The 27,264-nt window shown below is 39.5% G+C and overlaps 1 protein-coding gene across 5 annotated transcripts in view; it reads left to right on the top strand.

Moving 5' to 3' along the window:
- LOC131242353 (uncharacterized) overlaps positions 1 to 27,264 on the top strand; it is a 57,995-nt gene that overhangs the window by 1,784 nt on the left and 28,947 nt on the right. For 3 of the 5 annotated variants that reach the window (XM_058240945.1, XM_058240944.1, XM_058240941.1), the window contains exons 2-7: positions 9,706 to 9,782; positions 12,274 to 12,432; positions 12,788 to 13,001; positions 24,738 to 24,824; positions 24,961 to 25,100; positions 25,531 to 25,611. In XM_058240945.1, the coding sequence (XP_058096928.1) occupies positions 9,706 to 9,782; positions 12,274 to 12,432; positions 12,788 to 13,001; positions 24,738 to 24,824; positions 24,961 to 25,100; positions 25,531 to 25,611 (758 nt within the window). The remainder of the gene's footprint in view (positions 1 to 9,705; positions 9,783 to 12,273; positions 12,433 to 12,787; positions 13,002 to 24,737; positions 24,825 to 24,960; positions 25,101 to 25,530; positions 25,612 to 27,264) is intronic. The other 2 variants (XM_058240943.1, XM_058240942.1) reach the window with 2 other exon arrangements.

Below are 27,264 nucleotides of genomic sequence, written 5' to 3' on the forward strand. Positions count from 1 at the left end.
CCTTTCCATTGCTTGGAATGCCCTTGGTCGTCACACAAACAGTCTTCATATGACCATCCTTTTGAGGACTATTGTTTTTCATTGGTTCGAGAGTTATATCTTTCTCTCAATGCATAAGTCTGTAGCTGTTAGTAATCCGAGAATACTGCATTCAATGATCTTAGATCCATAGATGGCCACGTAGGAAGTAATAAGCTTGTATTGGGACAATGTCACACTACACTGACTTGATGTAATATTGTCACAATGAGTAAACAGTCATCGATGGATCACTTGCATGAGCTCACTGCTATTCTGGTAACTTGATAGGGTTTTTGTTACTTCTCTTGCAGCTAAAGTTGATTGACTGTTAAATAATGTTTAGGTTGCTGTCATTGTTGACGATGGCATTGATAGGCTTTTCCTCACATTTATTCCATGCGTGGAAGACATTGGTACGCGATTAGTCTTCAGGCTCTTCTTACACACTATCAAGATGCGCTTAACAAAACACATTATGGGATTTTCCTGCAGAGCATCAAGTGATAACTCAATGTCGTGTGCACTAGGTTCTCATTCTGGCTCTTTCTCATCAATAACCTCTTTACAAAACATTGAGATTCTTTATCGGGCAAATGGTTGCAATGTGGCCCCTGCCTTCACACTTATAATATGTGTCATTTTGATCACCCTTTAATATGTCTCTTGTTTAGAACCATTTTTCATGGAATCCTTTGGTTGTCGCCATTGGTATTCATGAGATGTAATGGCAGGCCATCAGCAGGTGGTGCTACTATGTAAGGAGAGGAACTATGGTTCCATCTATCTGTTAGGTGGTGCTACTATGTAAGGAGAGGAGCTATGGTTTCGTCTATCTGTAATCCACTCATGCTTCTCCAAAGTCCGTAGTGCAGTATAAAATGCTTCATCTACAGTTTCTGGCTAGAGCCCTATCATCTCTTTCTAGATTTTCCTTTGCTCTCTACAATGATGAGCTACCCGCTACACTTCTGATTCCATCAACCTGCACCTTAAAACTAATTATAAGTGTACTCCTAAACAGTTAGATTAAACTGTTACAATTCTGAAAGTTCTCTGTACATTCTTGTTCAGAACCTGATGGAAGAAACATCTGTTTCATCTTTGCCTTCACCTCTTCCCAATACAAGATTGGTTGAAGGCCATTGTGCTGTAGGGGTGTAACTCAGGCATGTTGGGTTGGGTTGGGTTGAGGGTCAACCTGAGCCCAACTCGACCTTAAGAGGACCGAACCTGCAACTTGACATGACCTGAATTCCAACCCGATGTGCCCAACCCAAACCCAACTGAAGTTATTTATACTCAATCCAATGCCCAACCCTACCCAAATACATGCCATTATTCCCAACCTGACCTAACTTGGCTCGAATTTGCTCAACCCAAACCCAACTCGACTTCAAATCGGGTTGGCGTTTTCCAACCTGAACCCAACTGAGAGACCTTGACAACCTGACCCAGCCCGACTGAAACTCAGGTTGGGTCAGTCAGGTTTCGGTTGACTTGAACCCAAGTTGCAGCCCTTGGCATTGAGTTCCAACAATGGCTCACCCCTTAATTTCAATGTTGTAAATTGTAACTTGGCTTCATGGACAAGCTTAAACCACAGAAAATATTTTTCTACCAATTCCAACTAATCATGGAAAACTTTAGGGTCCAAATCCCACAATAGTAAGAAATTTTCACCTTTACGTGTGCAGGGTGGTTGAGTGTCGTCAATGTAATTCAAGTAATCATGAAGAATGGCTGCGAGTGCTTGTGACACTAGCCGAGGATATTGGGGATGTTGGTATACCAAATAGTTCTCATGCTCATATCAATAATTAGCAGCATGCTTCCCTAGCATGTAGAGGTCAAGTAGTTGTTGAGGAGTGGTAATGCTTCATTCTATGTTTCCTTCTAGTATGTGGTGTTCCTTAAGCATCCCACTGACCTTTGGGTTAGTGCCTAGCAAAAGCAAAACAATGATGGACACCAAGATGGCGGCCCAAGCCTAAGCAAGAAAATCAAAACAACAACAATCCCCCTGGATATTGGAACCAGAGGCCCATTCGAGTATGAGTGTTCTTTTGTTAGAAGAAACAACATCCACTACTTTAGAGATATTGTTCAAGCATCTGGCGTTCCTTTCTTCCCACACAGTCCACCACACTGCAAGCAGAGCCATCCTCCAAAGCATTGTCTTGCCCTTCCCGAACCGCATCCCATGGCAAGCCAATAATAATGAGTCAATGACACCCGGGAGCGACCACAGCACAGAAACAAGATAGAACATCCCACCCATATCAAACCCCACGAAGGGGTAATGCACGAAAAGGTGGTCCATCGTTTCTTTGTCATGCATACACAAGATGCAGATATTGGGCAACACCATGCATCTTTTCCTAAGATTATTGATAACAAGGACTTTCTTCCTACCAACAAGCCAACCAAAAGCCGCATACTTGGGAGCAGTGTTTCAAATATCGATACGATTGGCTGATGATCGGCCGATATTATTGTTATCGGCCACTGTCGACACGAAACCCCTCAGAGATACCAAAAATTTCCAGAATTCTTTGTATCGTGCAATATAGCGCATGATATTTTGCGATATCGCCGATATTATTGTCTTTCTCGTGTTTTATTGGGGGATTTTTTTTTTTTTAAAAAAAATATGTAGTTACTTGAAAAAATTGAAAAATTAAAATAAAAAAAGGGAAAAGCTTTTAATCCACATAAGAGAGGGGATTTTGGTACCCGTAGAAGCGGATTGCGTGATCCGAAGTAGAATTTGGTGGGTCATGATCGACAACAGTGCGCTGTGCGAAAATATCTCAAATTTCCCCTTTTTTTTCTTCGAATAAATGATATATTGAAATTGCAAAGATGATTTCAACAACAAATCTACAAAAATTCTCGAGATTTGGAGTTTGGGTGAGAGATTTTAGGGTTCTAGAACCGTTGTTGTTTAAAAAATGGCTTCGGAAGCCCTTTTATGATGATGCGAATTCAGTATTACCCTCACCAGGTCTAGTTAGAGACGGACGGTCTTGTTGGGGGCTTTGTGGGGCCCACCTTGATGTATATGTTTTATCCAATCCGTCCATCCATTTTGGAAGATCATTTTAAGACATGATGCCAAAATTGAGACATATCAAAGGCTAAAGTGCACCACACCACAGGAAGCAGTGGAGATTGAACGCTTATCGTTGAAAACTTCCTAGGGCCCACCATGATGTTTATTTGCCATCCAACTTGTGCATAAGGTCAAATAGACCTGGATAAAGGTAAAAACTGAATATCAGTTTGATCCAAAACATTTGTCGCTGCAAATTTTTTTCCAATGGTATGCGTTCAATCTCCACTGCTCCCTGTGATGTGGTCCACTTAAGTCTTTAATCTGCCTCGTTTTTGAGATCACGCCCTAAAATGACTTGTGAAAATGGATGGATGGCATGGATAAAACATATATGACATGGTGGGCCCCATAGATCCCCTGACAAGTCCGTCCATCTCTTGCACTACCTCAATTAGCACCCTTCTTACGAGAGCGGATTAGGTGTTACCCGGATAAAACGGGCTGTTACCCTTACGGTGGGGTCCAAGTCCACCTTGATGATTTAGTTTATATCTACACTGTCCATCCATTTTTCCAACCCATTTTAGGATGGGGTCCCAAAAATTAAGCGGATCTAGATCTCAGGTGGACCACACCACATGAAACAGTGGTGATTGAGTGTCTCGCTATTATAAATTCCAAATGGCCCATCGTAGGGTTTTTGTAATGTTTATTTGCAATCCAACCTGTTGATAATGTCAAGGAGATCGGGATGAAGGGAAAAATACAAAGATCATCTTGATCCTAAACTTTTGTGGCCCAAAAAAAAGTTTTTAATGGTCATTCATCTCTGTTGCTAGTGGTATGGTCCACTTGAGATTTGGATCTTCTTAAGGTTTGGGATCGCGTCATAAAATGAGATGGAAAAAAAGATGAATGGCATGGATATACAAAAAATACATAGAGGTGGTCCCCACACAGTTAAGAGTAACATCCACTAAGGTGTTACTCGGGTAAGAGCTAATCCGCTCCCCCTTTACGTGTGACTTCCGTGTGAGCACTCGCAATCGCGAGTCGACATGTTCCGTGGGCCCTACTATGTTGTCATGTGTTTTATCCTCACCGTTCATCTATTTTGGATGATCAGTTTAGGGCATGAGCCAAAAATTGAATTAGATCCACATTTCAGGTGGATCACACTAAAAAAACAGCGGTGATTTAACACTTAACAGTAAAAACTTCTTTCGCCCACAATAATGTTTATTTGCCATCCAACCACTTATCAGGGCCTGTTGATTTATCACATAAGATCTGGATGAAGAGAAAACCAAATATCAGCTTGATTGAAACTTTTGTGGCCCCCAAGAAGTTTGAATGGTGGCCATTGAACGGCCACTGTTTCGTGTGGTGTGGTCCGTCTCATATATGAATTTGCCTCATTTTTTGGCCCATGCCCCAAAATGAATTGATGGTGTAGATACACCATAATACATCGAGGTGGCCCCATGGTCAGTGGGAAAATGAATTGACGGTGTAGATAGACCATATTACATCGAGGTGGCCCCACGGTCAGGGTCCCACCCAATGCGATGGTTGACCACTATTAGAGGAAGCGGATTGCTTAGTGGGCGTGGATTTGGGGAAGCCGACTAAACTCTATGGGGCCCACCTTGATGTATGTATTGCATATCCACGCTATCCATCTGTTTGGGCTGCTTATTTTATGGCATGATCCCGAAAATGAAGCAGATACAATTTTCAAGTGGACCATACTATAAGAAACAGTGGCCAATGATCTCCCACCATTAAAAACTTCCTAGGGTCCACCGTAATGGTTATTAACCATCTAACGAATTGATAAGTTCATACAGACTTGGATGAAAGGGAAAAAATAAATATCAGTTCGATATAAAAAAACCGTGGCACACAAAAGGTTTTTAGTAGTCAATGACCACTATTTTGTGTGGAGTGGCCCACATCCACCTAAAATTTGTATCTACGTCTTTTTTTTTCCTTTTAAATAAATTAATTGTGTTTTCATACATGTCTTGATACATTTTTAAATGTTATGCATTCAATTTGAATATAGTTGCATTAGTTCAGTCAGACAACGCATAACTTATAACCTTATACAAAGTAAACCTATTATATGCACTTCTTTTTTGAGATGTTATGATTTAAAATTGTATATTAACGTATTTATTAACAATCCTTGAAGTTTCACTGAAAAATTCAACCATTTTCCCAAATTTTCCTCATGTTTCCCAAAAAGTGCGATAAATTATACGATATAAACAATATATCCTGTCCGATAACCGATACGTATCTGTATCCCAAGGGTGCAATACATGGTGTGATACCGATATTTCGAACACTGCTTTGGAGGGACTTCATAAAACCACACAAGGCTAATTAGCCCCGACTCATAAAGAGAGTCCTAGGAATGAATGAGATTGTAGGAGTGGACTGAGAAGCGCCCCGAACTCACATCCTTCGAAAACAATTTCTGCTCATCTTGAGTTGTTCCCCCTCCATATTCTCAAACCGGCTATCCATCCTATACAACCTTTTCAAAATTTTCTTGAGTACCATTCATACATCATTTTCATTTTCTCCTGCCCTTCTAGGACTATAATAAGTCCTGCTTCGCAGATTGGGAAGAAGAAAGAAGTGGAGGACTCTTTTAATGACCATCCTCTGGGAAGTTTGGTCTAAAAGAAAGTATTGTTGTTTTAGAAATTTGAGGGTCTCTTCTGTTGGGGTATTTAGTAGGGTTTTATTGTTGTTCAGATTGGGTGCCTTGAGTCCTTTCAGGGTCTGTATGGAACTTGGGATTAAATGGGATTAAATTGCATTTGATGGAATTGACATCATTATTACAATGATTATGTTATGTCTAGAGATACCACGGTATTTTGATCGTCCAATCACATGTTTGAGATTGAATCCTTTAGGAAAAACACTGTATTAAGTGAAACCTGTGTTTGGTGGACCATGGGATTGTAATCAATGGACCAGATTTCATAACTGATGCTGGTCACTTGTATGCCTATTGATGAAGGACATGAAATTTAAATACGATATGCAAAATTTTAGGCTTAGATCATACTAATTCAGAAACAATCACATAATAATTCCACATCCCACACAAAAGCTCAAACATTCAAATAAGGGGAATCTGCGCGGGTCCAGGCCTACACAGGCTAGGACTGGATCAGTAAAATTATGGACCAGACGATGCTCAAAGAGAAATAGAAATCAACCACATATGTACAACAATCAGTCTTTAATCCAAGGGATTCCCCAATTTCAATTCAAGGAACCCTAGGGCGAGAAAAGGGGCAAATAAATTAAGGATAATGCAATCTAGGGTTAGGGTTATGAAAATAGGTATGAAAAGGGGGAAAACAAGGAGGAAACTTGAACCTTGGATAGTCCGCGTGTGCGGACAGCGGGTCGGGGCCTGGGGCATGTGCGCAGGAGCCTGGCTGCACATGCGAGCGTGGCCCGATTCCCCGAACCGACTCATAGGGTCTGGTCGGCTAGTGGAGGACTCCAAAACCCTTGATTTTCAGCTCAATCCAAGATGCGGTCTGTGCGTGGTGCTCCGCCGAAGTTTCAGCCCACCTCTAGGGCTAGATTTTGAAAACTGGCTGTAGGGAGAAGAATTGTTGTAAAACTGGCGGATTCGAAGCGAGAATGATTGTATAAGGGGGGAAAATATGGATGATAGGTGATAGGAGCGGATTGGGATAGATGTGGCTTCGTACCATGGTAGTTAGCCCTTCAAAAAGGGAGGGCTTCGCACCCACTTGAGTTTTTTCACAACTCAGAAACTCAGAGAGTAGAAAAACACACAGGAATTTTTATTCAACTTCAATGAATCAAAAGAACTACAAGGGGTGCCTATTTATAAGAAAACCCTATACCCCAAAACTCGCGCCTTCTGCGTAACCTATTACTTAGCGACGAAGTAAACCAAAATAAAAATTAATCAAAGAAATTTAAAGAGTCCATGATGTTCTAAATAACATAAATAAGCAAAACCTAAAATATAAAATTAATCCGACTAGTGGGCCACGATCATGAGATCCCATGATGGGCTTTACTTGACTATCGGGCCTACTCTTTTGAATCAAAACTCCGTCTTCTAAGTAGGAGGTCCTCCCTGGACGTCGTCATCGAGCCAGATCGACGGTGGGGCCTTCATTCTCTTTGCGCACGTGCGTAAGGGGGGCGGCGTGCGTGAGCGTGATGTCCCCATCACCTATGCAACTCAAATGTCACGTGCAAAGGGCACATATGGATGGACGGCGTGGAGAAAACACACACATAACATGGGGCCCACAGATGTAGTGGATTTCGTAATCCACCAAAAAACCCACCGTATCTCCTACTGGGATTGGATGATATGATACCTTGATTAATCTAATCATTCACATTGTTTCCAAACGTTGGATGGAATTTACATTGGATCAAATGCAATTCCATACCACCTAATCCACGTTTCAAACAGGCCCTTAGGGTCTCATAGGGTTTTTCCCCAGTTGCAGGCTAGGTTGTTGCATTCTAGTTTTTCTTTCTTGTAGCTCTTGTTTCTGTTTTTGTTTCTTGTTTTTCTATTTTTGGCTCTGCCTAATAAAATCTTTCATCTTAAAAAAAAGAAAAAGAAAAAGTAAAAAAGTAGCTGATTTTAAAGAAGATTGCTATCGGGAAGACCTAGGAAATCCAATCCATTTGATCAAAATTCAATTGAAACTTATTCGAATGGGGAGAAAAAGAAGGGCTGAGGGTCAGAAGAGGGGGAGGGAGATGCTGGTAATGGGTGGCGGATTTCATGAAGACAGGCACCGGTGGATTCCGAAGATGGAAATTATGATGGTAACAGGATGGATCTGGAAATCATCTGGTTTTCGGGGATTGTGGACAGCGACAGGTACTATGGACAACAATCTTCGAATGGGTTTCGGTGTTGCTGTCACTGTTGGCAACATATGCAATTTGTGTGTTGAGATAGTGGTGGAGCTCATGATGCGGATTTATGCAATGTTGTTGGTAGTGGCGGTGTTCGACCAGTTTTCAGAGAATGGTTGTGGAAGTTCGGGATCTGGATCCAGGCGGAGTGATGAATCTGGAAAGGTGAATTTCCTATTCAATCTCAAGGATGCTGAGATGGTGATGGCTATGGTGGTGTTGTAGTTGAAGCATCAGCCTGCTAAGATCAGTTGCAAATTGAGGCAGTTGGAAATGGCAGAGTTAGTGGTAGTAGGCGGATTTACAACTAACAAGAGCAAACGAACAAATGTGAAGAAAACTTAATGGTCGAGATCGTTCAATCCCGACTCTAATACCATGTTAAACCACAAGAGATTCCATTTTGGAAATTGTTTGTTTATTTCACTCAAAATAACAAGAATATATAGAAGAGAGAGATCTGTGAGAAATTTGTAGAGATCTTAACATAAAAAAGGAAATACCCTAATCTAAGAAGGTTACCCTAATATACTCTAACAAAAACAAAAAACCGTGAGTGAAAGACTCAAAGAGGCAACACATGCCACCATTGCAGTTCATGTAAAGAAAGAGACTTTCTCAACTTTTCCCAATATTCAAGTGGTAAGTGTGAGCACTAAGAAATTCACATGCCCCATAAGGGATTTATTTATAATTTACAACAATTAAAACCCTAATAAAAGGAAAAAGACTAAAACCCCCTATTTTAAGCATTGGTCTAGTCAGCCCTTAAGTGAGGGTAGTTTGCACTTTTTACATTTATTTTAACTAAAAATAGAATAAACACATTCTACCTCATGTGGACACCATGTTGGGCTTACATGTGACCAGTCAGACCCACACTTATGATTGAGGGGCGGTCAAACGTGGGACTTAAGATATTCTATCTGTTTCACCCCCCCAACACACACACACACACACACTTATTTTAAGGCATAAAGCTAAAATTAGAATAAATACATTCAACCTCATGTGGACAGCATTTTGGGCTTACATGTGACCAGTCAGACCCACACTTATGATCGAGGGGGGTAAAACTTGGGACTTAAGACCTACCTGCATCATATTCTATCTGTTTCAACTCAAGTACAGCTCTCTCTCTCTCTCTCTCACACACACACACACACACACACACACACAGAGAATATGATGCAGGTAGGTCTTAAGTCCCAAGTTTTACCCCCTAAATTAGAATAAATACATTCAACCTCATGTGGACAGCATTTTGGGCTTACATGTGACCAGTCAGACCCACACTTATGATCGAGGGGGGTAAAACTTGGGACTTAAGACCTACCTGCATCATATTCTATCTGTTTCAACTTAAGTACAGCTCTCTCTCTCTCTCACACACACACACACACACACACACACACACAGACACACACACAGAGAGACAAATTTTTTTTGAACATTTGGGTTACCATTTTGGAAAGAGAAATTCCTTTATATATATAATATCAATCACATGCATGCAATTGTAGGAATTACTTACCCTTAAACACTATTCCTCTTAGGATTGCATTCATTTAGATGTGTAAAGGTATTGAAACCATGCTTATTGAGGAAATTGACAATCTGCCTTTTGAACTGCTCTACATCAATGAGTCTAATCGCATTCTACATTTGATATACAGACAATCATACATCACGAGAAGGGAGGCATTGCTTTCTTCTGGAGCTGGTCATATTGGAGTACTTTTGCACTTACATGGTATGGTACACATGATCTTGGAGACCCATATTTGGTTTTTCTCAATATTCTCTTGAGTGACTATGGGGAGAATCATTGAGATTCATTTGAACAAGGTTGATAAACTGGTTGTTAAGCGACTACATCTACTTTGTTGAGAGGTTTCTTAATTAATTTAAATTATCTTTCTTCGAACAAGTTGATGACTGAAGGAGATGCCAGAGACATCATTGATTGGATTAATCTAGAAACCACTCATCTGGAGATCACAGTATAGAGCTTTCCTAAGCCCACATGCACGTATAAGGCATCTAATGTGCATGCTACCTGTCAGGCCAGCATGGAGCATGGTTCCAACTTCCAAGTTCCATTCCATCCTTCATGAGGGTCCCACCATGTTTATGTCCTGGCACAAGAATTAGGTCAATCCACTGATCAGGTGGCCTACAGCATATGAAACAAATGTGACAAAAAAAAATAAAAAAATGCTTGAAGCTGCCTAAGCCACCTGCCTGTTTCTAACATTGTAGCCCACCTAATAAACGGACCAACCTAATATTTGGTCAAGAACATCTAGACATCAGAACCACCTGATGGATGGCTTGGATATTGCACCTGTCTGCCACACTGTTACATGTGGTGGTGAGAACTGAGAAGATAGTATTCTGTATACATGTATGTGGGCTTAGCAAACCTCTACTGTTTTAGTGTTTACTAGTGACAGATTTGTTGGTCATCTAGATTTGTCATCAATAGAGTTGCCAAAAAGTTTGTGCATCAGGGAAGTTCTATGATTCCTCAAGACATGTCCATTACTTCTTTTCTTCTCATGATGGATGGTTAATAACTCGTAGTTCTGATTCATTGTGTGCTACCTTCTGTATTTTCTGTATCACCTTTTAGGAAATAAATAAATAGATAAATAAAAACCTACCATATTTTTCTGTAACTGTAACCCATCAGTCTCATCTTATTTTTTCCAGGAAAAGTTTGTGGGCCTTGGGCCAACTGTTTTTGTCTAAAGATATGTTTCTACCTAAGAACTGCTTGGTGTTCTCTTGGAAAGTTTGCATTTGTAAATCCAAGCATATGTCTCATCATGGTGTTCTCTTCGAAAGCTTGCATTTGTAAATCCGAGCATGTGTCTCATCACGCAATGCAATGGATGGAAATTTTCTTTTTTGTTTGTTTCAGTTAATGATAATTGTTTCATTAGATTTTGTGCAGGTATATCCTGCACACTGATTTGTCCATGACGCACTGTTAAAAATTGGACCTTGTAGTTATCAGGGTCTGACATGCATTGTTATAAGGGTGTGTTCTGAGTTTCCTATTTGGGGATGGGTGAATTCCCATCTATCAGGATTCAGGAACCTGTCAATATGGTTTCTGTTTCCGGAGCTGCCTGCCCCAAATGCATGGGAAATTGGTTCCACCATGTAACATGGAATCAATGCCCACTTGGAGGGACATCTAGATGGCTCTAAATTTGCGATTCTGTTGATGGCATATTGAAATCCAGTCCATGTGTTCACGTTTGATTTGACGTTTGATTTAAAAGCAAACTCAGCCGTTTGCATGATATTAATTGTGAAATCTAAGCAAGTGGCAAAACCAGGAAAAACACAGATACCAAGTTCACCAAAAAACTAGCACGTGGCTTGAGTTATAAACTCACCTTTGTTTTTCCTTTTTCTATTTTTAAATTTTGCTTTTGTGTTTTCTAGGAACTATCAATTGAAGCATATAATCCAGGTCCCTACAGCACTATGGAAACCACTTTAGATGTCACAGATCCATATAGTATATCTAGATGGCTCTAAATTTGCGATTCTGTTGATGGCACATTGAAATCGAGTCCATGTGTTCATGTTTGATTTAAAAGCAAACTCAATCGTTTGCATGATATTAATTGTGAAATCTAAGCAAGTGGCAGAACCAGGAAAAGCACAGATACCAAGTACACCCAAAAACTAGCACGTGGCTTGAGTTATAAACTCACTTTTGTTTTTCTTTTTTCTATTTTTAATTTTTGGTTTTATGTTTTCTAGGAACTATCAGTGGAAGCATATAATCTTAAATGTCTATTTTTCCTCTACCATATGGATCTGTGACATCTAAAGTGGTTTCCATAGTGCTGTAGGGACCTGGATTTATGTATATTTATCGTGAACTCTGGAGAAATTCTTTGTTTTCTTTATATATATAATTAATCTTAGCATGGAGTTTTTTTTTTTTTTGGGTGAAACCTGAGCAATTCTTTCTTTTCTTTATGTATATAAAAGTGACATTGGAGCAAAATTTTTTGTCGTAAAAAAATCTGCACACATCTATGTATTTTGATCTCGGTTTCTTTTTCACTGAGTAGCACAATTGTAATATTCTCTGGCTGTCTTTATATGTGTAAGTTGGTCGTATCTTTAGTGCTTTTAGAAATGTTATAATGGTTTCTAATTCAGTATGCACACAGCACATATCCTCGTTATTTATGTTACGTTATGTTTCTAAGCAGGGCTGTGGTGCCCACTATTCAGGGTTATGAAGATGCTGGGGATTTCACAGTGACGGAAAGATTGAAGACCAGTATACGTGCAAACTTAGTCTTCTATCTATGCGTGGGATCTATTGGACTTTTTGGACTTATTCTCCTTATTATTATGCGGAGAAATGGGTTTGCTTCTGATCCCTACTCAAACCCATTTGATTTGATGTGGATCCTTTTTCCTACCCTTGTCAATTTTGTCTTTCTTTATCACTTAAAAATAGTTTTCCCTATCAATAAATCTCTAAAGATGTGAAGGATCATACTGAACATCTGAAATCTGCATTCCAACATGTCACTTTTGAAATCTGCTCGAGTGCTCATTTCATTCATTTTATTCTTTCTGAAATGTCCTTCAGCTTGCATGCTTCACAATATACACATGTACACATACACACACAAGTATGCAGACAGATGCAAATATGCACACCTTGATTTCTTTGTTTATTTTCAATCTCTTGAGCCTTGATTTCTTGAATGGCAGGGGTATAAGTGTTGTGGGCTTGGCCATGGCTTGCTCAAATACTTTTGGACTCGTTACAGGCGCATTTCTTCTTGGATTTGGTTTGAGCGAAATTCCGAAGAGCATCTGGAGAAATGCAGATTGGAGCAACCGCCAAAAAAGTCTTTCTCATAGGGTTGCTAAAATGGCCGTGAAACTTGATGATGCTCATCAGGAATTTTCAAATGCAATTGTAGTACGTATACTTCCTGCAATGATTTATTTATTATATATTTGGCCATCTTCAAAGAAAACTTGTCACTACTTTGCCTATTTCTTTTCATCCTTGTGGTGGAAAACTGACTTCATTCCTTAATTCTGGTTACAGTACCTGGTGCAGTGCTGTTTGTATTTGTCAACTAGTGTTTTTACATTTCCGTATGGTTCCCCTTTTTTTTTTTTTTCCATTTGAAAGATAATCATTTTATTAATAGAAACGGGCAAAGATGAAAAATTGATGCCTGCCATCTATCTTTGGTGCTGTTGTTTGCCTCGATGTATTTCCAAGAGCTTTTCCAGTTTTAGTTATACTTTTTTTTGCTCTTGAATATAAATCTTTGTTGCTTGTTCCAAAAGAAGAAGAAGAAGAAGAAGAAAGAAAAGGAAAAAAGGTAAAAAAAGGGAGAGAAATCAATGCCCCGAAAAGAAAATTAACTAAAGGAAAGCAAAAGCCTAGAAGGAGAAACAGGCAAAAAGGCTTTAGAGTCCAGGCCCACTCGATTACATCCTATTTTGTCTTTCTAAACACCTCTTCAGGCGTTGGATCACAAATTTGAAAGCATCTGTAATTCCTTTCCCCCAGATTGACCAGATGCTAGCTAGAAGAGAGAACCTCCACAGGGTTGTCATTTTGGAGCCAAGGCTAACCTCATGCCAAGATAAAAGCAAACCATGAATGGAATGGCATCACCATGGAAACCAAAAGAGCTCAAAAAATCCTTCCCAAACAATCCTCATGAATGGGCAAGTATGTTAAGAGATGATCCACCAGCTCGACATCTTGAAGGCACATGATGTTTGTTATGAATATATGATGCTTCCACAGATTGTCGCACATGAGAACCTTATTCTTACTTGGCAACCACTCAAAAGGTGATACCTTAGGCAGTCCTTTATAAGACCAAATGAATTTCGTCGGAGTACTTTCCAAGCAATGCTGAGGCAATTGTTTAACTCTATAAAATAAGCAAACTGAGAACTCGCCACTTGCCAGACTTCGCTCTGTTCCAAACCTGACCATCCCTATTCTACACTATAGATTCCATCTTTGCCAGAGATCCAACAAACCAGTCATTTCGACATCTTCATCTGTCAGATTTCTATGACACAATGGAGCTACCATGCAACTCTATCCCCCACCTTGGAAAATCACCAAGCCAACAACATTTCCTTCTCTATAGCAATGCGAACCAACCTTGGAAACATGTTCATCAGTGATCAGGTTGAGCATTAGTTATCCTCACAGAATTTGAATCTCGAGCCATCCTCCACTACGTAGCTAATCACTTTCTTGACTAAATCTAAACAACAATAGATCACCGAGAAGAAGCTTTGGCAAACCACCCTCACCTAAATTCCCCATATTGACAATGAATAACTTGTTTCCAAATGGCGTTCTCTTCCATCCTGACCATCCTGAATCTCCACTGTCGCTGACCCAATAGTGCTATATTCCTTGCTTTTAGCACCCTCACACCTACTTTGATTAGCTAGCACACTTCCTTCCAACTCAATAGCTGAGCCTATGCTTGTCCTCTAAAGCTCTCCAAAGGAAGTCTCTTTGAATCTTCTCTAACTTGTTGACGATACTAACTGGGCACTGAAACAGGGACATAAAGTACACCAGCATATTTAATATTGCCACCTTAACAAGATTTATTCTCCATCCCTGTGATAGATACCTACCCTTCCAGACCTATTCTTCCAACTCGATAACTCTTTTTTGGAATCTTTCCATCACCTCATCCCGAAGGGCTTTTGCTAGCCATTACACAATGGGAGGCCTAGGTACAAAGGAGCAACTCCTTACATTGCATCCAAATATTTCTGTCAACCTGCTTACTTGCATGGTTCCAACAAAAGGAAACGTATAGCTGATCCCCTTGGGGCAAACCTCTTGAACCCTTGAAGAAACCATTGGGAGAGCCGTTGACTAACAAATAATGTGTAACCAAACTGACACATTCTTGAATCTGCCTTCTCCACCTAGCCTCACATATCAATCTCCCAAGCATGTAATCCAGTAGTTTCTAATCCACATGATCGTAGGCTTTCTAGATTGAGCTTGCCAATAGCTCTCTTGCCCCCCTGCCTGCACCTCCATGAATGAAAGTCTCTTGCCCTTTCGAGATAACCTTTCCAAGAAATTTCTAAAACCTGGTCACTAGAATTTTGGCTAAGATTTTGTAGGGGGCCTCTAATCAAGCTAATGGGCTTGTAATCTTTAAGGCTCTAAGATCCTCAAATCTTGTGGATGAGGTTAATAAAAGAAGCTCCTATCTTACCAAAAAGCTGGCGGCTATCTATCATAGACTTCAGAAATGAATGCCATCAAATCACTTTTGACCTCTTCCCAAAAACCTGAAAGAAAGTAATGGAGAAACTATTTGGATTGGTGCCTTGTCCTTGCCCAAAGAGAATACGTAGACTAAACTTCCTCCTTATTGATTAGCTTTTCTAATTCTTCTACATGTTCCATGGACGTGTTCAAAGGCTATGTTATCCAATTTTGGACGGGTCCACGGTCCACTCCTCATCTTGGAGGAGATTTGAGTAGAATCTCACCATTCACTTGCATAATCTTTCCTTCTCCTCTATCCTTTCCCTGTCAACAAGGAGACTTTGGATTCGGATGCTTCTACGTCTAGCACAAGCTATCTCATGGAAGAAGTTTACTTTTATCCCTTCTTTAAGCCAAACCACCCTAGACACACCGTTTGATTTCCTTGTCTTTAATCCTTTAATTTATTTATTTTTAGTAGATCTACGATTTGTTCATAGGATGAGTGTAGCTGAAATAAGGATGTTGAGATGGCGGAGTATCAAGACGAGGAAGGATATAATTAGAAATGAATGCATTTTGCAAAACTTAGGAGTAAAATCAATAGGTAATAAGATGAGGAAAGTAGACTTATATGGTTGGGTGGCAAAACAGAAAACAAAGCTGAGCCGCTAAGCTAGCTACCCAACTAGATCCCAAGAAACAACACATTACATCCCTTAAGCATGTCAATGGTGGGATAAGGTCATAGACAGATTCGACAAGTACCTTGCTAGATGGAAATGTAGATATTTATCACTTGGGGGTCGTCTAACTCTCATAAAGGCGGCTCTTTCGAATCTCCCATTGTATTTCATGTCTCTATTTAAGTGTCCAGCGTCGGTGTTGGCTATTCTAGAGAAATTAAGACGTAATTTCCTATGGCACAGAGAAGAGGAGAAAAAGAAATTCCACTTGGTTGAATGGAAGGAGGTGTGCAAACATATTCAAGAAGGAGGGGAAGGGATAAAAGATCTCAAGATAATGAATCGGGCCCTTTTAGGGAAGTGGATTTGGAGATTAGGGACTGAAAGCGGGAGCCTCTGGAATAAGTTAATCAAAGACAAGTATGGTATTTCTAAGGGAGGTTGGTGGACGAATGAATCATCTTCTTATAGAGCTTCAGCCCTTTGGAGGGATGTCCTACCTATCCATGAAAAAGGAGGTTCTCAAAGGATTGGTTTTGATATTGGAAGAGGAGACAAAGTTCGATTCTAGGAAGATATATGGTTGGGTGAAAGAGCCTTGAAAGAAGAATTTCCAAATATTTTTCACATAGTTCCAAACCCAACCTCATCAGTAGCTAGCTGTTACACTCTTTGCGGTGGAGTGTTGGTTTGGGATGTGCAATGCAGAAGGAATCTCCATGATTGGGAGATAGCAGAGTAAGCGGCCTTCCTTGATCGGATATCCAGAAGCAAGCCGGATCATCTCAGCGCAGATTGATAAAACTGGCATGTTCTCGGTCAAGTCATTATTCAAATCCCTAGGCAGTAACTCACTCCCCAGAGAAAAAGCCATGACTAACCATATCTGGAGCTATTCGGTTCCCCCTAAGATTGTTTCTTTTGGATGGCTAGTCGGTATAAGTAAGGTTGTCACGGTTGACAATTTGAGAAAAAAGAGGGTTGAATCTAGTAAACGTGTGCTCTTGCTTTATGGCAAACGAAGAGACGGTTGATCAGTTATTTGTGCACTATCCCTACATCTATCAAATTTGGACAAAAATGTTGAGGCTTTTTGGAATCAAGTGGTCTTTCCCTGATTTTGCAAGACAACTCCTAAAGGCCTGGCATGGTGCCAGATTAGGTAAGCAAAGGACAGAGTTATGGAGAATAGCTCTCCTGGCTGTTTGGTGGTCCGTTTGGGAAGAAAGGAATGGGAGATGCTTTAGGGATACCTCCAATTCGGTGGAAGTTCTAGTGCGCAAGGTTAAACGGTTGATTATAGAATGGGTTTCTAATGTAGATAGTCTCAAGGGTTGTAATCTTCTCTTTATTGGAGTTTAGGCGGTCCGCTTTCTCAGCGGCCCTTCTCCTTCTGTCTCTTTTCTTCTCTTTTAATACAATGCAGTGATCTTTCAAAAAAGAAGAAGCATGTCAATGGTGGAGGCCCACTCTATCACTAATAATCTTGCCCTTTGAGATACACTCTCCACCGACTTGCTCTCATTATGAAAGCATCTTTCACAAATTATCGACTGTGAGGACCTTTCTTTTCCCTACTAACCAATCAAAAGCTGCAATCTTGGGAGAGACATGATATTGCCACGCATGTCGGTCAGTGCCTCCTCGCCCCGAATGGTTCCTTATTGAGAAGTTAATAAAAGGATCACACCAAGAAAATGATATTTTTGTTAAACCTCCATATTAAACTATCCGAGGAAGAAGGATCTGAACGACAAAGCTAAATTCGATCAAGAAGGGCCACAAGTTCCTTGACCTCATTGTCTTGAAGACATCTCCTACATGGAGGTTACCAAACCACCTCGCCCCATACTAGAGAGAAGCAATCAGAAATGGCAACGGACGGGTTTGGGGCCAGACGGTAAATCCATGAGAAATCCTCTTTTAAAGGAGTATCACCCACCCAAATATCTTCCCAGAAGTGGATTCTCTCGCCATTTCCAAGAGAAAAGCCAACTCATTTCATAAATTCAGACTTTACGGATATCACTCCTTTTCAAAAAGCAGAAGCTCTGCAAATGGAGGAGTCTCTAGTCCACCACCCTTCCTCCGAGCATCCATATTTGCTTTTGATAATCTTATTATAGAGGGGTCCATTCTTGTTCCCAAGCCTCCAAATCCACTTGCCTAACAAGGCTAAATTCATATTTTTGAGATCTTTAATGCTATCCCCTCCGTCTCGGAAATGCTTGCACACTTCATTCCAGCCCACTAGGTAAAATTTCTTTTTGTCTTCCATCCTGTGCTAAAGGAAGTCACATCGCAACTTCTCAAGCCTTGTCAACATTGAAGTCGGACATTTAAAGACTAACATAAAATAAAGAGGGAGGTTCGATAGAGCGGCCTTTATAAGGGTAATGTGGCCACCAAGAGATAAATATCTACACTTCCATCTGGATAAGTACATCTTGAACCTATTGATAACCTTGTCCCACTGAAGTTTTGGAGGCTTACCAATACAAAGGGGGAGGCCCACAAACGAAGTTGGAAGAAACCGTGTTGCACACCGAAAAGCTTCGGTGAACCCACCTATCCCCTCTTCTCGCATATTCACCTTGAACATCTTACTCTTTGCCATATTGACCTTGAGGCCCGACACTGCTTCAACACATCGCACTATAGTTCTCAAATTGCCCACTTTTTTCTGGATGAGCGTCACAGAATAGAAGCATATCATTAGCAAATTGAATGTGGGATATCGGATCTTCCATTCCTTCCACTTTAAACCCGCTAATAATACGTCCTTCTCGGCCTTTGCTCAACATTCTTGATAAAACTTCCCCAACTACAACAAACAAAAATGGAGATAAAGGTCTCCTTGCCTCAACCCTTTGGAGCTTGTAAGAAAACCTTTTGGAAATCCGTTGAGAAGAATCGAGAAACATGTCGTGCCCACACACACTCCTATCCACTTACTCCATTTATCACAAAAACCAAGCTGCTGCAACATGTAGTCTAAGAAGCACCAATCTACATGATCGTATGCTTTTTCTAAGTCCAGCTTGGAAACTATGCCTTTCAACCTTGATCCATGCCTCGACTCCAGGCACTTGTGAGCAATAAGGGCGTTATCAATGATCTGTCTACCCGGGATGAAGACACTTTGATTGTTTGAAATAACTTTTCCTAAAACCCCTTTAAAGTGAGACGCTAGCACTTTAGCCAGGATCTTATATAGGCCCCCGATTAAGCTATAATAGGTCTGAAATACTTTAAAGTTTCCGCACCTGAGATCTTCGGGATTAAGGCTATGAAGGTCGCGCCAAGATCTTTCGAGAGTCGACCTCTATCAAAAAATTCATTCATAAATTCCATGACATTTGCTTTGATTGTTTCCCAAAAGGTTTGATAGAACACCATTGGAAAGCCATCTGTCCCAAGAGCTTTATCGCCTCCCAACTCATCTTCCACCCTTTTAACTTCTTCCCAAACGGTTTGATAGAAGGAGTGAGTTGTTATATGTTGAAGTCTCTAAAAGGGCAAGGAGAAGGCCCAAAAGGACGTAGATGGAGGTAGTAAGAAAAGACTTGGTGACTTATGATGCAAGTCATGTAACTGAAGGTCTGGCCCTTGATAGAGTGGAATAACGGAACAGGATTCATGTTGCCAATCCCAATTAATTGGATAAGACTTAGATGATGATGATGATCTAGGATCCTAACTCTTTTTGATTATGCCATTGTCCTCTTTTTTGTCACTTAAATTGGATTTTTTGAAGAATTTTGTCTTTGGCTCCTCTACTTCACTGGAGAGGTCCTTCCATTGCTTAATCCTGCCCTTGAGTAGCTTGAGTTTACGCATAAGCTGCTTCCTTTTTATCCATCAATTTTCTTTGACGTTTCATATTTTATTTTAGGATTGTGGTTTGAAGAACATTTTATGGTTGGAACAGCAACAGTAACATTAAGTTCAAACATACATGTGTCCTAACTTGTACTCCTTGAAATTTGTGTTATTAGAGCCCAGTTTTCATCATATGGCCCCTCTTAGTTGGAGATGGTTTTGCATAAGTTCAACAAGGAAGTGATTTTTGTAACAGGTCATTGCCCAAATTTAAAGGAACTCATTCTTTTGGTGTGACAATTTAACCCAAGATGGGGGTTATTGGCACAAAAATTTCTCCTGGTTATTTATTTTTCCAGTTTACTCGCAGTTACCTAACAGCCCGTAAGGTCTTCCAATGAAGCATCAAGCTCCACAATACTAAGTCCTTATGCCTTGTGGGCTCTCATACACTGATTGGACCTTTCCGTTCTCATATCTGAAAATGGGACAATACCATGGGGCCTGATTGACAAACAAGCTCCTCTTGAAATTAAGCTTAAGGCAGCCAGTGGGAGGCAGTTCGATGTGACAGAGGGCTTCATCCTCCAAATAATTCAAGTCCAATGTCCTACTGAATCAGCAACTCTAACACAATGAAACTCTCGAGTGCGAGTCCCAATTTATGACTTTCATTATCTATCTTGCTATCAAATATAAAGCCTCCATTCCTTTGAAAAATCTATAGCTGGCTTCCCTGTACCACCAATCTATCTAACACAGCCATCAAGGATAACCGAATACCTGCACTCTCAAGTGAAACGAATTTGGTTAAAACATGTTTTTTTTCCTCGCCTATCAAGCTTTAATTTTAGCTGGCCTCCTGGAGGAGCTTCCTCGGACATCTGTAGGATGAGCTGCAGGGTTAAAGGTACAACTAATTTGATCTTCAAATGAATTCATTTGAAAATTTGAATAATACGTTAAGATTATCATGATCAGAAACTTCCAAGATAATTCTTCTGATCAAATCTGTGACTGAAGAGATGATCCCAATATTATGACATTGTTCCTTCCAGGTGTTCTTGATCAGAGAGGGAAAAGCTTGACAGCATATGCCTCTTTTTGCATCTGGAACATTTTGAATGCTCAATGCAGCAAGAACATATAGTTTTCCTTCAATTAACCATTTATACTACAACTATCATTTAACTTTTCTCTATTTCCTCTAACACAAGCCATGGTATCCCTTTTTTCTCAAAGCACCCTTCAGTAATAATGAAAAAAAGGGTTGTTCTCAGTGATAAGCAATGTTTTAAATATTGTTATCGCGTAATGTATCGCACCCTTGGGATACGGATACATGTCGGTTATTGCATGGGATATATCGGTTGTATCGCGCAGTGTTTTAAATATCGACGATATTGGCCGATATATCCCACGATATATCTTGTATCCCACCTGTGAGATACGAAACGCACAGGTAGTGTGATATATCCCACATGTTCGATCTGGTGAGCATTTTCGAATTTCAATCATTTTATTTTCTGTAAATCATGTTAAATTAGTGTCAAATTGTTACAAATCCATGAAAAATCATGGATTGGGAGCTTTGATTTCAAGATTTGGAGGAGATGGGCCAAGTTGCGGAAAATTGAAAAAATCAAAATTTCCCAATTTCTCGCAAATCATTTTCAATCTTTGTGTCCAAACATAAAATCAAACATGTATGTAATCTAATCTAGTGATTCTTCTTTTGCTTTTGGATGTATTTCTTGTGTTTCCACACGTCTTCCTACATTTATAAATTATATGAATAGACATTGAATATACTTGCATCAATTCAGTTAGACAATGCATAGATTATGACCCCATACAAAGAAAACCTATTATGTGTACTTGTTTTTTGTAATGTTTTGGTTTATAAGCGTGTATTGATGTCTTTTTAACAATCACTAAAGTTTCATTGAAAAATTCGACCAATTTCCCAATGTTTCCCAATTTTTACAACAATAGTGACACATTACACGATACAACCGATATATCCCATGCGATAACCGATACATATCTGTATCCCAAGAATGCGATATAGATATTTCGAACACTGGTATCGCGTAATGTATCGATGTTGTTGGGAAACGTGAGAACATTGGGAATTTGGTTGAATTTTTTAATGAAAGTTCAGGGATTGTTGAAAAAGACATCAATACACACTTAGAAATCAGAACATTACCAAAAAAAAAAAGTGCACATAATAAGAGTTTCCTTTGTATGGGGTCTTAATATAAGCACTTTTCCAACTGAACCGATGTAAGTATATTCAAAGTCTATTCGTATAATTTATAAACGTGAGAAGACATGTATGGAAACACAAGCAATACATTTAAAAGCAAAAGAAGAATCACTAGATCATGTTACATACATGTTTAATTTTGTGTTTAGATATAAAGATTAAAACTGATTTGTGAGAAATTGAGAAATTTTGATTTTTCTTAATTTTCCGCAACTTGACCCATCTCCTACAAATCTCGAAATCAAAGTTCCAAATCCATGATTTTTCATGGAAACTGTGAAGAATCATAAATTTTGTAACCATTTGACATTGGTTTAATGCGATTTAAAACAAAAATATGGATCGAAGATAGAAAATGCTCATTAGATCGAATAGGTGGGATATATCGGCATTACTTGTGCGTTTCGTATCGCACAGGTGGGATACAAGATATATCATGGGATATCACTACTGATATCGTCGATATTTAAAACACTAGTGATAAGTATATATGCTTAATAGTAATGGAAGTGGCTTTTTTAATTAATAAGTGGATCTCCGATTCTCCATCTTTTTTTTTCTTTATTTGCCTAGAAATTTGCTTATGTTTCTGTTAACCATTACAAGTCAAAGGAATACTTTAATGTTGCACATGCAAAATATTATGGAGTTTTGAACCTCTGTTGCTTGAACGCTTGGTTGATAGCAATGAATTGGAGAATGATAAATTAGTTATATTAAAAAATTCTATTTGAGGAAATGGTGAATTGTGATCAAGGTCACCTTCCTTTTTACATGTATGAGTATTACACATATTTAGAAGTGTGCCATTCCAAAAAAATGTATACATATTCAGAATTTGTAAATATTGATATGATCCGTCCCTAATGGGGGTGTGACCTTTCTAATGGTGGAATTTCTGTTTTTTTTTTTTTTTTTATAAAAAAAAAAACAAAAGCTCTTGTTTTCTTCTTCATGCAATGTGGAGACTTGTTCCATGCGATTTGGAATGAAGATCAGTGTGATGCCCTTCTTCAATCACAGGAGTGCGAGGCTTACAACTATCAACCATTGATTTTTTTCCTTCTCCATTCGAGGTATTTTGTTGAGATTTCATCTTCTTCTTTTTTGGTCCAAACCGTCAATAGCCTTCCAAAACCCTTTCCTTTCTTTCCCCTTGACCTTCTCCATCAAACCCCTTTCACTACGGGCCAAACCCTATCCGTCCAAGCCTCACACGTGTGACCGTGCGGCCACACGTGTGTACCCCGTGGGCTGGTCTGTACGGCCACCCTCTTCTCCTTTTGTTTTCCTTTTGATTCCCCCTCAAAACCCTCTTACCCTTAGCCCTAAACCCTAACCCTAACCCTAGATTATCAAATCTTTCAATTTCCCCAAATTCCCAAATGCTAGATCTTTAATTTTCCCTAATTGACCCAAATCCCTAATCGTCCCTCATCTAAAATCCTAATTCTCTTTTACTAATTCCTAAATGCATCAATCCCCTTAACCAATTCGCCCTATTTGGCCCTAATTTCATCTTTTTCCCCAAAATCTCCCTAACCCTAGCCTTACCTATAGCTGAATCTAGCAAGCCCTAGGTAGTATTAGGTTTTCCATCTTAAAGTAGACCTATCACTACACTATTTGGATGTCCCTACATCCATTAGATCATTATTTCTCGTATTTATTGTTCATGTAGGATGTTCCTTGCTAATTGAGGCTTGAACTTTTCATAATCTCTTCTTAGAATCATGATTTGTGTGATGACTTTAGCATGCTTATAACATTTTAATTTGTCTGCTCGATCTCTACTAATTGTTTAGCCTAATACATTGGTCCTGCATCCACGATGAACCACACATTTCATTTGGAAGTTTCTATGGTGGGTGTGACCGTAATGGATGCTACACAGGCGGTTGGAAATTACTTAGAAATTGCATACGTGGTAGACAAGTAATTCGAATTAGACTATCCAAATTATGGCTCCCTCTCTAGATGTATTATGACCCAAAGGCTCCATTTATTTGACTGACTGTTGGATTGGAAGACATTTATTGGACAGTTAAAATGAAAAACATCCCATGGCCATGTTTCAACAAACAAGTCTACATGAATCACGGTTTAGGATTGCTGAACTAATCTGATAGTTTGAATTTGACATAGAAACAATATTTTCTTCAGTTTAGCCAGTTTAATTTGAGTTAATGTGTGTTAGTGGCCACTTCTGAGTGCTTGTGTGTCAGGCATCACACACAGCCCGAGTATCATACGATACAATGCCCCTACCCTGAATTGCATGTATGTAAATTAGAAAATACCATCGGGTAATCGGATATACAGATACAAAAATGGTAATATCCATATCCGACCTGCTTAGAAGTTGGATAATTGGCTAAAATTTTTGAATTGGGTAAAAAATTCCATATCCTATTTTCTCGGGTCAGATATGTTGGATAATCAGGTAAACAGATATCCATTGCTGTCCTAAATTTCATGCTGTGCTTTGTAATCCCTGCTGGGAGTGCACCTGACAGATCATTATCATTTGAATTTGATGCAATTTCAAACTATTCTTCTCATCAAATTGTTAGTAGATTTAAATATTTTCCTTATGTCTAGCATCTGTCATCAGTCATTTCACGGGCATTTAAAATTGTTCTCTCTCATTAGGTTGCTCAAGCAACATCCAATCAGATGTCCAAGCGCGACCCTTTGAGACCTTACATGGATGTTATTGACAATATGTTGCGTCAGATGGTATGTTTGCTCCTTCTTGACTAAGTTAAAAGTTTAACTTGAAACCCCCCCACAAAAAAAAAAAAAAAGGAACAATATAATGTGGAAGCTTTTCTGTTCTTTTTTTATGTTGTAATCTGCATTTTATTTCTTACAGTTGAAGGAAGACCCATCCTTCAAACCATCAGGAGGCAGATTGGGAGAAAACGATATGGATTATGATACAGATGAGAAATCAATGGCTACCCTTAGACGTCAACTTAGGAGAGCTCGAGAAGAGTACTACCGATACAAAAGGTATGCACAGCTTCTAATATTTTTGAGTGTTTCCATCTACTCAAAATTCATTGGATCCTCCCAAGGTCGATTTTCGGACTAAATTTGGGTTTTTATTTTCTGTACGATGTTGGCAATTTTTTTCTCTTCCATGGTTTATAAGAATTACAAACTTGGCAGGTTTCCTACCTGGGTTTGGCTGGTGCTAGTATTATTGCTAGATCGGTTGTTTTACCTTCTGGGTCATTTACCTATTTCGGGCACTTTCTAGATTAGATTTTTGTTTCATATTCATGTATTTTAGATTTAGCTGGTTTATTGTTTTAGCAGACCACGAACATAAGCTTTGGAACTTACTGTTCTGAAATTTTTTAGCTAACTAGTAACACTTTGGCTGCATTTCATTAATTTGTGGCAGTTGTATATAATTTACTTTCTTATTCTGTTGCAGTGAATATATGACCTATGTCATGGAGGCTCTTGAGCTGGAAGATACTATTCAAAATTATGAGCGTTGCAATTTAACCGGATGGTTTGTTCTTAACCTATTGCTTTGTAATTTTACCCATATGTTTCTTTTTGTTCTTTGGCTACCTATTACACGAGGTGCAAGGGTGTCGGGAGTAGCAGTTGGCTTTCACTTCATTTTTGTGATCAGTAAGAATCTTATTGATCAAAAGCCCAAAATGGGGAAAACAACCTGGGCCTAAAGCCCCACCTTCCAAATAACACCTTTCCAGCTCAGACCAAACATTTACATGAGAAATCCCTACAAATTTGTTGATAGACCCTCCCAAAATATACCAAAATTTATTGTTATCCTCTAGAACTCTCTGATCTTGCCTGTAAAAGGTGCCCATTTCCAGGCCAAAAGAAGAGAAGACATGAAATCCGGCATTAATCAAGGAAGAGCAGAACTCGAGATGCATCAATCCCAAACATCTACGCAAAAGGGCAGTGAATAAACAAGTGATTAACGGATTCGCCTTCCTCTAAGCAAATACACCATCCATTGACAATAATTTTCTTCTACTTTGAAGACAGTAGATGGTCAGGACCTTGTCTCAAGCTGCTGACCATGAAAAGGCAATCACTCTCTGCTTTGATTTTCCAAAGCCAAGACAATGGAGCCATCATCGCTACTCTTCCTAAGTCCTGTAGATGGACATAGAAAGACCTAACAGAAACATTTCCATTCCGTGTCCATTTCCAGCTCCTTTTATTTCACATATCTTGATTTATCTTGGTATTTTCATGATGCACCGGGAGGTAATCAAATAAACCAATTCCTCTGAAAGGATTCTTTTAAGAGAAATGGACCAAAAAATTCTGCTGCCAGTCCTGTCATAGCAGTTCACAACTTTTGCCTTGGGAAGGAAGAGTTTTCGCCTGGGGTACTAAGGCCAATCTGTGCAGTGATGCATATCTCAAGCAGCTCCCTTTCACTTCCTCCTAGAAAAAAGCCATGGGGAATCTATCCGTCCCTGGTGCTCTCCTCTCGGACCTGCAACCACATCCTTTAATTCCTCCTCCCTGATAAGGTGCTCAATCCAGTCAGCCTCCTTCGTGCTTATCCTCTCAAACTGTAAGTTATTAAGCTTTGGTCTATTCCACTCATCTGACAGCAAGTTAGAATGGAACTTCATGATGTCATTACAAATAGCCATCATTCCAAAGAAGGATGGAGCAAAGAACTTAAAAAGATTTGAGGCCTATAGTTTGATTGGTACTCCATACAAAATCCTCTTGAAGATTCTTGCTTCTAGATTTTGGAAGGTTCTCTCAAGTGTCACTTCTATCACTTAGAATGCATTTATTGAAGGAAGACAGATTGTGGATTGCACATTGGTGGGGCATCAATGCATTGATGCATGCTATAGGGATGGGAAGAGGGGAGTGGTGTGTAAATTGGATATCAAGAAAGCATATGACCGGGTTTATTGGGATTTTTCGACTATATTGGAAAGGTTGGGTTATGGGGATCGGTGGAGAAGCTGGATGAAATTGTGTCCAATCGGCAAAATTCTTTGTTCTGGTTAACGGTTCTCTAAAAGGATTTTTTGGTGCTTCTAAAAGGCTTAGACAAGGGGATCCTTTATACCCCTGTTTGTTGGTGGTAGTAAAGAAAGTTCTGAGCATAATGCTTGGTAAAGGCCAAGAAGTTGATCACTTTAGGGGTTTTGAG

This window comes from Magnolia sinica, chromosome 4, assembly GCF_029962835.1.
Source record: "Magnolia sinica isolate HGM2019 chromosome 4, MsV1, whole genome shotgun sequence".
NCBI lineage: Eukaryota > Viridiplantae > Streptophyta > Magnoliopsida > Magnoliales > Magnoliaceae > Magnolia > Magnolia sinica.